General features: G+C 45.3%; 1 protein-coding gene across 1 annotated transcript in view; it reads right to left on the bottom strand.

The window, feature by feature from the left end:
* The window catches only part of tmprss7 (transmembrane serine protease 7), an 85,893-nt gene that overhangs the window by 31,512 nt on the left and 37,589 nt on the right, over positions 1-16,792 (bottom strand). Inside the window, exons 9-11 of the mRNA XM_072584309.1 lie at positions 13,830-13,942; positions 9,914-10,020; positions 8,822-8,958 (exon numbers count right to left, since the gene is read on the bottom strand). Of these exons, the coding sequence (XP_072440410.1) occupies positions 8,822-8,958; positions 9,914-10,020; positions 13,830-13,942 (357 nt within the window). The remainder of the gene's footprint in view (positions 1-8,821; positions 8,959-9,913; positions 10,021-13,829; positions 13,943-16,792) is intronic.

The raw sequence follows: 16,792 nt of genomic DNA, 5'->3' as shown, positions 1-16,792 counted from the left end.
TTGATTATCCAATAAAATACTCCCTGCCTGTGTCATTCGGATAATCAAAGTTCATCTAGAGTGTTTTTCAAGTGGTCTGCTTTGTTCTAGGTGCTGTCGAATGTCCTCAGGGCTGTTGAACCACACTCATCCAGGCAAGTGGAATATTCCAATCACTTGTACTTTGAAGATGCTTCGGGCAGTCAAGCACTGCAAAATTCCTAGCTCCAATCTGCTCTTGATTGGCTGAACAAGTGCAATCTTTGACTGTGTGGATCAACAATCCAGATGTACAACCCTCATGTCCCAGCAGCAAATGCCCTGACCTTCTTGAGAATATACGTCCAGGTCGAGGGAGAGAGTACCGATGTGGTTGATCCTTTCGGGATCTGGACCAGCAAACGGCAGGTCAGGGTAACCCTGAGGGATCGATGCCAGTGGGAACATCCTCCAGCTTTGCCATCGGAGGAAGCAGAGGTTACCTGACATATGCAGGGCAGCCGAAAGTGTGCCGAACCTGCGGGAGATCAGGCCACATGGCGGCGGATTGTAAGGTGACCGTTGGCCGAAACTGCAAGCAGGAAGGCCACCCAACCAAGGAATGTAAGGAGGCCAAGAACTGTAATCTGTGCGGAGAGGCGGGCCACATGTACAAGGCCTGCCCAAGACGAGGGGCCGCCACCTACGGACAGATGGCCGGAGGTGGCAACACGAGCCGTGGACCGCCTAAGACCAGCAAGGTACCACAAAACAGCACGGGAACGGGGTCTGGAGGCACCCAGAAGGAAGGGCAGGCTGTAGTGGAGCAGACGGCAGACAGTGGGGAGGTGCAGCAGCCGATCCAAGCTCCTTCAAGACAGATGGAGGAAATGGAAGAGGAGGGATCAAAGGAGGCAGAGCAGTGGATTACTGTCAAAAGTAGGAAGAGGAAACCTCCCAAAGCCACCCAGCGAAGGGGGAATACAGGACGAGGATACAGGCAGCTCTTCCGACAGTGAGGACGGGCGCAAGGAGGGTCGTCACCAGAGGAAGAGACAGAGCGCCGCGGGGAAAAAGGAGGGCAGCACCGCCCAAACAGGAAAAGACGATCCCTCTGAGGGGATGGGTAAAGGCCTCCCGCCAACCAGTGAGAACCAAGAGGTACCCACCGGCCCACAGCTCCAGGTAACTGGGAGCAGCGGTCCTGTGACAGCCCCACTGTCAGATGGAGAACTGGACTATGCGGATCCTGGGCCCGACCCAAAGACACCAGAGCGGGGAAATGGCCCCAGCGTGGAGCCGGACAGCTACCTCAGACCTGGAAGGGTCCAGCAGTTTGCCGTCACCACGGGAATGCACACAGCTACCCCAGAGGGGCAAGACCAGCAACAAGTGGACACTGTTAACCTCGTAAACTGTTAAAATGGGGTTTAAAATTGCCAGCATCAATGTGCGTAGCATCAAATCGACTACGCGATGTGTTTCTACGATGGCCTTCCTGGCCAACGTTAAAGCCGATGTCCTGTTTCTGCAGGAGTATGGGATACTGCACCTCAGCAGCTACAGGAGATGGTTGAGCTTGTGGGCCCATGGGCCGTCAGTTTGGTCGGGGGGCAACGATAGCCGTGCCCCCGGCCTGGGTACCCTGTTGAGAGGAGGCAACTTCACCATCTCCGAGGTTAAGGAGGTGGTGGGCGGGCGCCTCCTCGTCGCCGACGTCATGTACAGGAATGCTCCCCTGAGACTGATTAATGTGTACGCCCCAGTGGGTAAGAGGGAACGGTTGGCCGTCCTGCAGCAGCTTCCACTGTTGCTGGCTACGTCCAGGCCGGTCATTCTGGCCGGAGACTTCAACTGTATCATTGATGCAGATGGACGATCCGGCAGGGGGGACAGTAAACTGGACACCACATCCAGAGCCCTGAGGGACACGGTAAAAGATGCCAAGCTGCACTACGTCTTCAGCACCTCTGCAGACGGATCGCAGCGTAGATACACCTGGTCACAGGCAGACAGGTCTATCCACTCAAGGATAGAACGCTCTCGGTCAGAACCACCGACGTCAAGCTGGTGTTCTTCTCTGACCACTGCCTCCTGCTGGCCGATTGTCACCTACAGAACGAGCAGCGGGCTGGTAAGGGAACATGGAAGCTGAACACAAAGCTGTTGACCCCGGGAAACATTGAGGACCTCAAAAGGGATTACGCAGGTTGGAGAACCGTGAAGCCCCTCTTTGAGTCCCCAGCAGACTGGTGGGAAACAGTAAAAGGGAACATCAAGAGGTTCTTCATCCTCAAAGGTGTTCAGGAGGCGAGAGAGAGGTGTGGAAAACTGTCCCAGCTCCAGAAAAGTATGCAGAACCTGCTCCTGCTGCAGACGATGGGGGTGGATGTCACGGAGGACCTCAAGGAGGTGAAGGGCCAGCAAGCCTCGCTTTTTGCTTCGGAGGCCTCCAAGATAATCTTCCGGTCTAGGGTCCGCTCGGTGGAGCAGGACGAGATGTGCTCACGTTTCTTCTTCGAGAAGGTGCACAAAGAGAGCTCCGTGCTCAGCAGCCTGAAGGAAGAAGATGGCTCGATAACGTCATCTCAGGCTGACATCATGAGGATCAGTAAATCCTTCTATGCCAGTCTGTATGACGCGAAGTCGACCGACAGCGCGGCCTCCCAGTCGTTCCTGTCCTCTATCATGGAGAACTTAGACGACAGAACACGAGAGAGGCTGGACCAGCCGCTATCTCTGGACGAGCTGACCAAGGCCCTCGAGTCCTTCGAAAAGAATAAAGCTCCCGGAAGTGACGGCTTACCAGTCGAGCTCTATTCCGCTCTGTGGGACTTGATTGGCCAGGACCTGCTGGAGGCGTATGTCAGTATGCTTCGGGCAGGTACCATGAGTAAATCCATGAGGAAAGGCATCATCACCCTCATCTACAAGCGGAAGGGGGAGAGGGAGGAACTCAAAAATTGGAGACCAATCTCACTGTTGAACACGGATTACAAAATTCTGTCAAAGGTAATCACCAACCGGGTCAGGTCTGCTCTGGGGTCGGTGATTCACCCTGACCAAACCTGTGCTGTGCCAGGCATGAAGATCGCTGAGAGTCTCGCGCTCCTCAGGGATACGATCGCCTACGTGCAGGACAGAGGGTTGGACACCTGCCTGATCAGCCTGGACCAGGAGAAAGCATTTGACAGGATATCACACAGGTATATGAGAGATGTTCTCTCCAAAATGGGCTTTGGGGAGGGAATCTGCAATTGGATCAGACTGCTCTACACCAACATTGTCAGTGCAGTCTGAATCAATGGGTGGGAATCAGATAGCTTCCCGGTGAGATCTGGAGTCAGGCAGGGCTGCCCTCTCTCTCCTGCCTTGTTTGTGTGCTGCATAGAGCCATTTGCCGAGTCCATCAGGAAGGATGCGAGTCTGAGAGGGGTGGCTATTCCTGGCAGCGGGGGCCTGCAGGTTAAGGCCTCCCTGTACATGGATGATGTCGCCGTTTTCTGCTCGGATCCGCTGTCCGAGTGCAGACTCATGTGCATATGTGACCAGTTCGAACGGGCCTCTGGGGCCAAGGTAAACCGAGGCAAGAGTGAGGCCATGCTCTTCGGGAACTGGGCCGACCAATCCTTGATCCCCTTCACCGTCAGGACTGACCACCTGAAGGTGCTGGGTATTTGGTTCGGGGGGGCTGGGGTGTGCGCCAAGTCTTGGGAGGAGAGTATCAGCAAAGTGAGGCAGAAACTGAGCAGCTGGAAGCTACGGTCGCTCTCCATCGTGGGAAAAAACCTGGTCATCAGGTGTGAGGCACTGTCATTGCTATTATACGTGGCACAGGTCTGGCCTATTCCCAGAACCTGTGCCGCTGCAGTCACCCGGGCAATCTTCCAGTTTATATGGAGGTCAAAGATGGACCAGGTCCGAAGGGACTTGCTGTACAAAGATCTGGGCAACGGGGGAAAAGATACACCCAATGCCACCCTCACCCTGATGGCCACCTTTGTGTGTAGCTGCATCAAGCTGTGCGTGGATCCCGGTATGCAAACACCAAGTGTCACTATGTATTGAGGTTCTACCTGTCCCCGGTGTTGCGAAGGATGGGCCTGGCCTCGCTGCCGCGGAATGCTCCGAGTAGTTAGACCATTCCGTATCACTTGTCCTTCGTGGAGAAGTTTATGAAGAAAAACACCTTTGACCACAAGTCCATCAGGAAGTGGTCAGCATGTAGTGTCCTTAAGACCCTTCGGGAAAAGGAGAGGGCAGATCCTATCGAGCGGTTCCCTGAGCAGACTGTCAAAGCCATTTGGCAGAATGCCTCATCGCCAGAATTTTCCAACAAGCACCAAGACATGGCTTGGCTGGTGGTGAGAAGGGCTCTGCCTGTGAGATCCTTTATGCACGCCCGGACTCTCAGCCGCACCGCACGCTACCCTCGAAGCTGCTGTGGGGTGGGGGGGATCGAGACTGTCACACACCTCCTTGTGGAATGTGCCTACACAGAACAAGTCTGGAGAGGAATGCAGTGGTGTTTGTCGAGGTTCGTCCCGAGCAGCGCCGTGACGCGGGACTCCGTGCTCTATGGCTTTTTTCCCAGGATGCACACTGAGACGAACATCAACTGCACCTGGAGGATCATCAACTCGGTGAAGGACGCTCTCTGGGCGGTTATCAACAAATACATCGAGTTAGACCCCATCTATCACCCCCTGAGAAAAGGAATAAGAAGTGACTTCACCACAGGAAATAACATCACCTCAGGAAATGCCATCACCAATCCAAAGAAACCCAAATATATAAATAGAAAGCAGGAATTCTCTGCAGTGCTTCGCCTGAGGCCCACTGAAGATGTTATCTAGTAGGGTGACAAAACATCTGGAAATGAACCTTCAAGCTCAGCGAGCAAACCTATATCCTTAGTCATTAGCTCATTGACTGTTGAATGTTTTTACAATTATGTTTATATTTTTGAACAGATGAGACACTTCTTAAAACTGGTATAAACTTTTGAAAATGTTAAAAAGCAAATAAACAACATTTATTTTATTTGCTAGGGGAAGGGGATGTTGCTGGCTGGTCAGCATTTATTGCCTGTCCCTTGGTGCCCTTGAGAAGGTGGTGGTGAGCTGCCTTTTTGAACCGTGGCAATTCATTAGCTGTGAGTAGACCCACATTGATGTTAGGGGGGAAATTCCAGGATTTTAAGATAGTAACACTGAAGGAATGGTGATCTAATTCCAAATCAGGATGATGTGTGACTTGGAGGGAAGCTTACAGGTGGCCGTATTCCCATCTGTCTGCTTCTCTTATCCTTCCTGATGGCAGTGTTTGTGGGTTAGGAAGGTGCTGTCTAAAAAGCCTTGATGATTTTCTGCAGTGAATCTTATAGTTGGTACACACTGTTGCTACGGAGCATTGATGGTGGAGGGAGTGGATGTGGTGTCAATCAGGCAGGGCTGCTTTGTCCTGGATGGTGTCAAGCTTCTTGAGTGTTGTTGGACCTGCACCTGCAGGCAAGTGGCAGTATCCTATCACAGTCCTGACTTGTGCCTTGTGGATGATAGTCAGCTTTGGGGAGTGAGGAGATGAGCGACTCATTGCACGATTTCTAGGCTCTGCCCTGCTCTTGGATCCACTGTGCTTATGTGGTGAGTCCAGTCCAGTTTCTGGTCAATGGTTACCCCCAGGATGTTGATTGTAAGGGATTCAGTGATGGTAACACCCTTCAATGTCAAGGGGCTGTACTTAGATTGTCTCTTATTGAAGATGGTCATTGGCTGGCATTTGTATGGTGTGAATATTACTTGTCTCTTTTCAGCCCAAGCTTGATATTATTCAGGTCTTGCTGCATTTGAACATGAACTGCTTCAGTATTGCAGGAGTTGCTAATGGTGCTGAACATTACATAATCATTGGAAAACATCCTCACTTCTAACCTTATGATGAAGGGAAGGTCATTGATAAGCAGCTGAAGACATTTGGGCCTAGGACTGGTGAATTCCTGCAGAGATGTCCTGAAGCTGAGATCTTCAATCTTCCTATGTGCCAGGTATGACTCCAACCAGCAGAGAGATCCCCCTGATTCCTACTGACTTTAGTTTTGCTAGGGCTCCTTGATGCAACACTTGGTCAACTGTTGCCTTGATGTCAAGGGCTGTCACTGTTACCACATTCTGAAATTCAGCTCTTTTGTCCATATTTGAATCGAGGCTATAATGAAGTCAGGAGCTAAGTAGCCCAAGCAGAACCCAGTCTCTGCATCTGTGAGCAGGTTATTGCTGAACAAATGCTGTTTGATAGCACTGTTGATGACATCTTCAATCATTACTGATTATCAAGTGTAGACTGATGAAGTGATGATTGGCCATATTGGATTTGTCCTGCATTTTATGCACAGGACATACCTGGGCAGTTTTACATACGGTTGGGTAGATGCCAGTGTTGTTGCAGCTCTCAAAGAGTTTGGCTAGGAGTCCAGGAGCACAAGTTTTCAATATTATTGCCAGAATGTTTTAAATTTAATAGGCACTTGGATGAATGTGGACTAATTCATGAAAGACAAGAACATTTCTGAAAGGCAACTCATAATTTACTAAAATAAAACCAAAGCAGAAATAGCTGGAGAAACTCAGCAGATCTAGCAGCATCTGTGGGAAGAAAACAAAGTCACGATTTTGGGTCCAGTGACCCTTTTACAGAACATTAGGCAAGAGACAGGATGATGAAGGCTGATGCATTTGATAGGGCATCCATGGACTTTCAAAAAATGTTTGATAACATGTCACATCACAAGCTTGGCAGTGAAGCTGAAATGCAGAGATTAAAAGATGTGGAGTAAAGGGTTAACTGTACAGTATTCTAACAATAGCTAATAATAATGTGATTATGATGTTAGATCACATAGGACTGAGACCTAATGGAAGAATGCACCACCAAAACTCTGCTCCACCATCCTTCAGTATAGAGTTTGCAAGTAGTAAATGTTTATGTAGAAACATAGAAACTAGAAACAGGCAGAGAATGTTTAATATGAACACATTTGCTCCTCTATCTCAATGCCATTTTCCTGCTTTTTCTCCCTATAACCCTTGATGCCTTTAAGTCTAAAGATCTATCTGTCTCTTTCTTGAATACGTTCAGTGACTTGACCTCCATGCCTCAGTTGCAGAGAATTTCATATGTTCATATCCTGAGACTGTATCCCTTTGTTCGAAACTCTCCAAGCAAGGACAACATCTCTGTGCATCTAGTCTGGTCAGCCCTGTTAGAATTTCATACATATCAACCAGATCTTCTCTAATCCTTCAAAACTCTGGTGAATACAGGCCCAGTTGAACCAAGCTTTCCTCATAGGACAGTTCTATCATCCCTAGTATCAGCCTAGAGAACCTCTGCCGCACTTCCCCTATGGAAAGTTTATCCTTTCTTCGGTAGGGAGACCAAAACTGCAGACTAATATTCCAGGTGTTGTTTCAGGCCCTGTACAGCTGCAGTAGGAGATCCCTTCTTCTGAACTCAAATCATCTTGAATGAAAGCCAATACATCACATGTCTTCTGAATTGCTTGCTGCTCCTTCTTAATTGTTCGCTATTTGCATGAGCCGTAAGTTTCCCCCTCAAATGTCTCGAACTCCTAATGATATTCCTGCATGGTGGCAAATGGTGACCGTACCCAGAAAACCAGCAGTGGGCAGCAGAAAAAGCCCGACAAGGCATGTAGCAGTACTAGAAAGCACTGGGTGAAGGCAAAACCAGAAAGAAAGCATAAAAGGGAAAACTGCTAGGACAGTGCAGTAACAGCACAGAGGCAGGCACTGACTTCAACTGAGGTGAGCAATAGAAGTACAATGCAAAAGAAAGAATGTACTGCTCAGCCTGTATAAGGCTCTGGTTAGACTGCATTTGAAATATTGTGGGCATTTTCCCCATGTCTAAGGAAGTATGTGTTGACCTAATGTGGGTCCAGAGGCAGGTTACAAGATTGATCCTGGGGATGAAGGGCTTATCATATGAGGAGTGGTTGAGGACTCTGGGTCTTACTCGATGGAGTTTAGAAGGATGAGGGAGGGAACCTCATTGGAACTTACGGAATACTGAGAGGTCTGGATAGAGTGGACATGGAGAAGATGTTTCCACTAGTAGGAGAGACTAGGACTTGAAGGAACAGCCTCAGATTGAAGGGACAACCCTTTAGACTGAGATGAGGAAGAATTTATGCAGCCAGAGGATGGTCAATCTGTGGAACTCATTGCCACAGAGGGCTATGAATGCCAAGTCATTGAGTGTATTTAAGACAGAGAGGTTCTTGATTAGTAAGGGGATAAAGGTTTAGGGAAGAAAGCAAGAGAATGAAGTTGAGAAATGTATCGGCCTGCTTCAAATAACAGAGCAGGCTTGATGGACTGAATGGCCTAACTCTGCTTCTATATCTTATGGCAAGCCATGCCTGTAATCTCAATAAACAACTGAGTCACTAAAGGAAGCCCAATGCAAGAATTCACATTTCTTGGGAAAGTCACAGAGAATGAAAATCCATGTTGGAGTGTTAACATACAAGTCAGTGAGTAACATACTGAAGTAAAATTAGACACAGGAGCAGGACTCACTTTTGTCTCATAAAATTAAAAGGCTGTAAAATATTACCAGATTACACTTAAAACAGATGCCAAACCCATCCTCAATTGAACACATGGCCATCGGGTTAAAGCAGAAGTCTAATTTTTTTGTTACAGCCTGCTACTATGTTTGCAGTTCATGACATTCTTAGCTTTGCTCAGTTGGCTATGGTAAGCAACCATTTAATTATTCTACTATTGTAAGTTGTGCATAAATGTATTTCAGTGTTCACGAATAAAAAGATCCTTACGCTGGCTGATGTTATAACTGCTGTACTCTGCTAGAAAAGCCTTGTCTGATTGTTTTCCACTGCACTGGAACATGATATTGACCAGGAAATTCGCTATGTGGAACACTGTCTGGTGATCTATTTGATAACCACAGTACCTGAATGAAAAGAATATTCTACAATCACAGACATGAATGGACCAATATTTTTCAATGTTCTGATTATTTGGAGCTCTATTTCAGACTGAGAATAAGAGAATTTTGATCAGCAGAGTTTTAATCTTTTCTCTAAAATAGTAAATATTTCATTCATTGCTCAGGGGCTCTGGGGATTAGTTAGCTCAGTTGGCTTGTGACATAAAGTGACGTCAGAAGTGTGGATTCAATTCCTGTATCGGCTGAGGTCAACATGAAGGTCTGCCTTCTCAACATTACCCCTTGCCCAGAGGCATGGTGACTCTTAGGTTAAACTCACCAGTAATTCTCTCGCTCTCTCTCACACAAGAGATCAGCCTCTCTGAGGCTAAGGGGAATTTAATGGATGGAGCCTAAATAATTACAGCTAATTTAGACAACCGGAGGGAATTGGCTCCATCATATTGAATTTGCACTTTGAAACAGAAGACAAAGTAAATATTCAACAGGTTCATAAACATATGCCTTGTTTATAATCTCATTCCCTCTACCTACATTTTGCAGATACATCTGAAATAATTGATATTTTCTAATAAATCTGTTCAGAGATGGTATTACACACCTCTGGACCAGGTGGGACTTAAATTTAGATCTCCTGTGTTAGAGGTAGGGACACTACCACGGCATGACAAGAGCCCCAATTTTGTTGCATTCCGATTCTAACCATATCAAATTCTCCAGTCACTAATGATTGCAACTCCACTTCATTCTCTTTGCCGAAATTCAGGACATTGATATCATCATCAATAGGCCTACAAGTATCCTTCCTTCAAGTAGCTTAAGAAAGTATTTCTCATAACAAACTCGAGTTATGCAAACGCATTATCACTAGGTTAGTGGCAATGGAAATGGACAGAATAAAACGTGAAAATATTTTATATAGACGCAATATGGGTTTTAACAATAAAAAAAGCCTTACATTTTTTCATTGATTTTCCACCAGCCATGATCACACCTTTCAAGCCCCTTTTCCTTCACGGTGTAGTTATGAAATTTCAGTGCTAGTCCAAAAGAAGGTGTAGAAGCCTGACAAACACACAACACAACATTCATCAAAGTAATGTTTATAATTTAGATTTGCCTTACCCATTCTACTAATTTTCAACCTCCAACCTAAAGTGAAGTTCATGATTGGTCACAGATTACTCCTCCCTCACCTCTATCAACCTGCGCCCACACCTCCTCCCTCACCTCTATCCAAGGCCCTAAAGGAGCCTTCCACATCCATCAAAGTTTTACTTGCACATCCACTAATATCATTTATTGTATCCGTTGCTCCCGATGCGGTCTCCTCTACATTGGGGAGACTGGGCGCCTCCTAGCAGAGAGCTTTAGGGAACATCTCCGGGACACCCGCATCAATCAACCAAACCGCCCCGTGACCCAACATTTCAACTCCCCCTCGCACTCTGCCGAGGACATGGAGGTCGTGGGCCTCCTTCACCGCTGCTCCCTCACCACCAGACGCCTGGAGGAAGAACGCCTCATCTTCCGCCTCGGAACACTTCAACCCCAGGGCATCAATGTAGACTTCAACAGTTTCCTCATTTCCCCTTCCCCCACCTCACCCTAGTTCTAAACTTCCAGCTCAGTAACTGTCCCCTTGACTTGCCCGGACTTGTCCTACCTGCCTATCTTCTTTTCCACCTATCCACTCCACCCTCTCCTCCTTGACCTATCACCTTCATCCCCTCCCCCACTCACCCATTGTACTCTATGCTGCTTTCTCCCCACCCCCACCCTCCTCTAGCTTATCTCTCCACGCTTCAGGCTCACTGCCTTTATTCCTGATGAAGGGCTTTTTCCCGAAACATTGATTTTGAAGCTACTTGGATGCTGCCTGAACTGCTGTGCTCTTCCAGCACCACTAATCCAGAAACAGATTACTCAAATGTCTAGCCACTGATTGTTAAAAATCACACGACACCAGGTTATAGTCCATCATGGTTTAATTGGAAGCACTAGCTTTCGGAGTGCTGCTCCTTCATCAGGTGGTTGTGGAGGACATAGAATTTATAGCAAAAGTTTACAGTGTGATGTAACTGAAATTATACATTGAAAAGTACCCTTGATTGTTTGTTGAGTCTCTTATCTCTTAGAATGACCATGTTAGTTTCACTTCTTTCATATGTAACTCACAAAACTTTTTTTAAAAGTTACATTCTCAGGTTAACTTTAACAATTGGTGTCAGCCAGATAATATGTTAAGATGTTGAAGGTGTTAGCCCCCTGTGTTCCCTGTCTGTGCCCTAATGTTTAGACTGATTCTAATCTCAAAAGTGAGTTAACAGAGTCTTACCATGGAGTCATGCAGTCTTTGAGCAGAGTAAAATTTAACTCTGCAAGTACAAATTCACCCCATAAACGTATATGTGTATGTGTGATGTGTGTGTGCGTGTGCGTGTGCATGTGCGTGTGTGTGTGAGTGAGTGCAAAGGCTGACACCAATTGTTAAAGTTAACCTGAGAATGTAACTTTTAAAAAAAGTTTTGTGATTTACAAATGAAAGCAGTGAAACAATCATGGTCATTTCAACAGATAAGAGACTTAACAAATAATCAAGGTATTTTTCAATGTATAATTTCAGTTACATCACACCATAAACTTTTGTTATAAATTCTGTGTCTTACAATTGTGCACTCCACAACCACCTGATGAAGGAACGGCCCTTCGAAAGCTAGTGCTTCCAATTAAACCAGTTGGACTATAACCTGGTGTTATGTGATTTTTAACTTTGTACAGCCTAGTCCAACACCAGAACCTCCAAATCATTGATTGTTATGTAGCTTATTCTGGAATATTTCCTCCCTCATAACCCTTCACTGCCAATCCCAACACTCCCATCTGTGGAGAATCCGATCCCAGTGAGGTGAATATCTGGAGACCCAGACAGAACATGGCCATATTTTTTTCCAGATACTTCACTTGTTATCTGCAGTGGTAAGCAGATATGTCCAGATATCCCAGTGCACTCATAGGTCTCAAGTGTAATTTCCCCTTAGTGCAGCAGCATTCCAACCCAAGGAAAACTAGACTAGCATCTTCACTCTGGTCTCACATTGTCATATATAAATTAAACCAAAAGCACAACACAAGAAAGCTCCAGAAACCCAAAGAAATGGAACAAACTGGTGTAGAAGCAAAAATGAAGCAGAAACAAATTTCATAAAGTTCTTCACTGAAAAATTATTCCCATAATATTAGTTAAGTGTAGTGAGGAAATATACTTTTATTGTGTTTCTTCCTGCCACGTGCACTTGCAGAGATTTTGATTTTCCTATTTACTCTTCATGTTGGCCATCAGATAAACTAAAGCATGAATCACAAAATAAAAATTCAATGGTAACATTTCTGGAAAAAAACATAATTTCAAACAGTGGAGGAGGCTCCTTGCACCTTTCCAATATCTTTATCCATCAAGAGAATTGCAGAATGGTCACATTAATAAACAAACTAGACAATGGTGGAACTTGCACACAGCATTTTCTATGGAGGTTGGTTCCACTTAATCAGAGTCCAGTCTTATCATCTAGACGTCATTGCCAAATAGAACGTAAGGACTGCAGATGCTGGAGATCAGAGTCAAGAGTGTGGTGCTGGAAAAGCACAGCAGATCAGGCAGCGTCTGAGGAGCAGGAGAGTCGACGTTTTGGGCATTCCTGATGAAGGGCTCATGCCCAAAACATTGATTCCCCTGCTCCTCGGATGCTGCTTGACTTGCTGTGCTTTTCCAGCACCAAACTCTTGACTTAGATTGCTTCAGCAGAGGAGGATGCCATTTGCCTCTTAACACCAGTGTCAGTTGTCTGAAAGATCTAAATGGGATTAAGGTGAAATCCCAACTGTCAGAAACAAACGTTGAAAAAAAAATTAAAATGGTTTATTTAAAAAAAAACTTGGACTTTCTGATTTGATTCTGAGGAACTGGCATGCCATATTCATAAACTTGTTGATTTAGAGCCAAAGATGTTGTTCTGCAGTAAATATGAGTTAATATTTCATCAGAAACACCCAGATTTCTACATTTAGCGGTCCACCTGTGGATGTCAGGAATGACTCTACATCTACAATTCTATATCTCCTGTTACCCTTTTGATGTCCATCTTAACTTTACGTCATCTAATGACCAACTCAATGGCCATAGAAATTACTTTTCTATGTTTAATTTTAAAACTAACCACAGTTCACTGGCAGAAGAACCCTTTGGGATATCCCGAGATCTGGAAATAACCTATGGGGAGTCTTCCTATCCCAGAGGTGATGGACATAATGGTAGGACCAGAATGTAATGAGACACGAGTGTGTTGTGGAGATTCCTGTTACTTTCCCAGTTATATATTGATTACTGAAGGCCCTCTTTAGACCACTGCTACGGTTTACTCTGTCCCCAGTTAACGAAAAACATTGGATAACTAGATAACTTCATTATTCTGAGGTTAGGGCTTATTTAAACCCCTTAATAATGTAGGAAGTCATTTGAGGAACCATTTTGCACATACATAACCTTCTCCTTAAGCTACACTACTGTAATTTATGGCTTTCTCCATGGCCACCATTAATATTCTGATATGATTTCTATTTAAAAGTGTTCTAACATGAAATGGCTTGACAAGTTAATTTTAAATTTGTTGTTACAGTTAAAAGATGAACAACAATGTAAAATGCAATTATTTTAACAGGGTTGACTACCTACTTTGATCAAAGTTTGAAGAGAGTACTAATCAATTATGTTACCAACAGATGTCACTTTGAAGGACATTAAGCAGAATGTTTCTATTCAATGGCATTCCAACAAACATTGTAAATTTTCTAAATAGAGAGTCAACTAGGATTACCTTAAATGTCCAGGTACAACTACATTTTAGAGGATAATAGCTTGGATAGTATGGACTGGTGATATTTCCTTCTAATCTTGTTCCATCTGTCGAAATTATTGTGCTTTCAAATTCTAAGCAAATGTAAATAAAACAATCAATTGTTTTGCTCAAATTCTTTTTAAACTTTACCTGCCTCCCACATGTTTCTTTCTTGAGTTCCAATGGAACCTTACATTCTGGTGGTCAGGCAATTTAACATGACACCAGTATTGCTGAAGTAATTTTGTACAATGAGTTTACGTGGAAGATTATTATAGCTCTCTGATAATTTGACTCTTTTTTTGGTGATGCTGACTGGAGAATGTCAGCCAAGGTACGAGAGACTCCCTTTCTAAATAGTGCTGTTGATCTTTTATATCACTAGAAACAGACCAACAGTTTAATGACATCAGAAAGGTGAAGGTGTGAAATTGGACTCCCTCAGAAGGGCAAAATGGGCTGGCAGCGAAATGATGGCCATTTTCTCACAGCACCTATTCTACTTTCTTCTGAATTTCATAGAAATGTAATTGAATCACTTCTTGAAAGGTTGTCTCCCACTCTCACTGATGCTTTTATTTAGTTTAAATTTAGAAATCTTGGCATTATTTTCCAAGCCAACCAATTTAAAAACTGGCACAGTGAAGAATCAATGTCAAAAATGCTAGCTCACCTCTGGTATGCTTACCCACCTCACCCTTCTCCATACAACACTGAAGTGAAATTAAATTCTGTTCAAATCCAGGTGAAGAATTTAATGGCTACCCCTTGAAAAGAGAAGACATGAGGGGCATTTGATTGGGAAGGAGAGTGATGTGTAGAAACCACATCTCGATCGCAATCAAGTGGGGTGGAACGGTGGCTCAGTGGTTGGCACTGCTGCCTCACAGTGCCAGGGACCCAGGTTCAATTGTAGCCTCGGACGACTGTCTGTGTGGAGTTTGCACGTTCTCCCCGTGTCTGCGTGGATTTCCTCCGGGTGCTCCGGTTTCCTTCCACAGTCCAAAGATGTGCAGGTCAGGTGAACTGGCCAGGCTAAATGATCCTGTAATGTTAGTCAGAGGGAAAGGGTCTGGGCTACTCTTCGGTGGGTTGGTGTGGACTTGTTGGACCAAAGGGCCTGTTTCCCCACTGTCGGGAATTTAATCTAAAATATGTGGAAGGAATGCCTTTAATAATCTCCTCACCCTATTGCCAGGGCAACTGATTCAAATTTAAGTGCCTTATCCTGCCACAAAAACCCAGCAGCCAGAGTGTGGGCTCACCATGTGTTGAGGGAATGACAAGCAAACCTGCACTGCGATCACTTGCAAGTTCCCAGGAAGAACTCTCAGTGAAAGGTACTCACTGCCTGATTAAGGGGCCTCGATTCGCAAAGTCAGGCGTGGGTGCACACTGAAAGCCATCACATGGCTACGCAGCCTGGACATCCTCCAAGCCCATAATCCCCAACCTTTCACCCACCATCACTCACCCATACCTGGGATCCAGTGATGATTCTAGGTACTGTCTGGGTATTGTAGCAGCTGCAGCCACTGCCACTTGAGTGACGCTGCTGACCAACAGAGATTCTACCTTTGATTGGCTGGAACCTCTCAGCAAATGGGACTGTTACCCTGGGGTCCTTGATCCCAGGGAAGGTCCACCTTAAGAGAACAGACACAGGGTTCTGTCTGGCTCACATCACTCATCACTTCAATCAATACCACCCCTGAAGTTGGGCTTGATTACACAACCTTGTGACAGACTAAAGTGCTGCCACTCAGCCAAATTGAGTCTCAAAACGAACAGGTATTATCGTGTTCTGAGAGAAGAATAGATTTGTATGGAAGAGACACTAGGTAAAATTGAATAAAGCCCACTACGGCAGGCAAGATAGGAGATAGGCTGGGGGAATTGGCTGGAAGACTCTGTGTCAGTCCTGGCAGAGGGCAAAGTGCCCTGCAGTTAGAGTGGAAGGGCTCGATGCAGGAAACCTACCTGTTGCTGGCAGGAAGGCAGTTAGGCTCATTGAAAACCCAAGGAACACCTTATCCTTGAGCCCACCAGGATTGAATGGTGGCTCAGGGAGTGAGCTGGATTCACATAAGTCTCCCATGTCCACAGAAACCCAACTAGACAGCTGGGTTTGCTAGCGCCCTAACCAGAGGTCCCTTGTTCACAGGCACTGATCAAGGTTTTGACATGGGGAAGAGGAGTAGGTACTGCCCTTCCCCCAACCATGACCACCTGCCTTCCTGCAGCTCCTATCCTCCCCAGGGAACAAATTGTAATGGGGATGCAATTCAGGTTAGTGCCTGCTTGCATTGAAATTACATCAGGTCTCCCATGGATCTGTGTGAGGAATGCTGATCTTGAGGTACATTCCACTCACACTGTCTGGAAGCCATCCACAGTCTACAGACTAGAAGGATAAGGAAATTAACTGGTATATATTCAGATATGTCATAAAAATATTTCTGTTGACATTGTGGGCAGGATTTTCCTAGTGGTGTTCTTACGTGTGATTGCCACTCTACCCCCTTTTATTAAAATTGAAAAGAGAGAGTTCTGCATTCCTAAGAGGAAATTCCAAGCAGGGCCAGGAAAATGACAATCTGGCTATTGGAAAATGCAGACCTACATGGCAGCTTAGTCCATGTAATGTGCATTATTCAAATGAATAAGCAGAATGCTTGTACTTGTTGAGCTCTTCCAAACATTCATGGGATCAGTGATGAAATAGCAAGGAACCTATTGACAAAGTCAAATTATATATGTGTGGTATCGTCGGTTGTCTCACAGAAAACTAATGTTGTAGTGGGTACAGTTTAATGCCCAATTAGCAATTGTATCTAGTATCAACTTCAAAGTATTTGAAGTTTTTCCCAAATTAAATAACACAATTTACTGAGAATTTTATAAGATCTATCATTAATACATAAGCATTATATTTCTATTTT

This window comes from Chiloscyllium punctatum, chromosome 15 (genome assembly GCF_047496795.1).
Source record: "Chiloscyllium punctatum isolate Juve2018m chromosome 15, sChiPun1.3, whole genome shotgun sequence".
NCBI lineage: Eukaryota > Metazoa > Chordata > Chondrichthyes > Orectolobiformes > Hemiscylliidae > Chiloscyllium > Chiloscyllium punctatum.
Note: the sequence above shows the minus strand (reverse complement) of the source record. Positions and strands in the feature narration are given on the sequence as shown.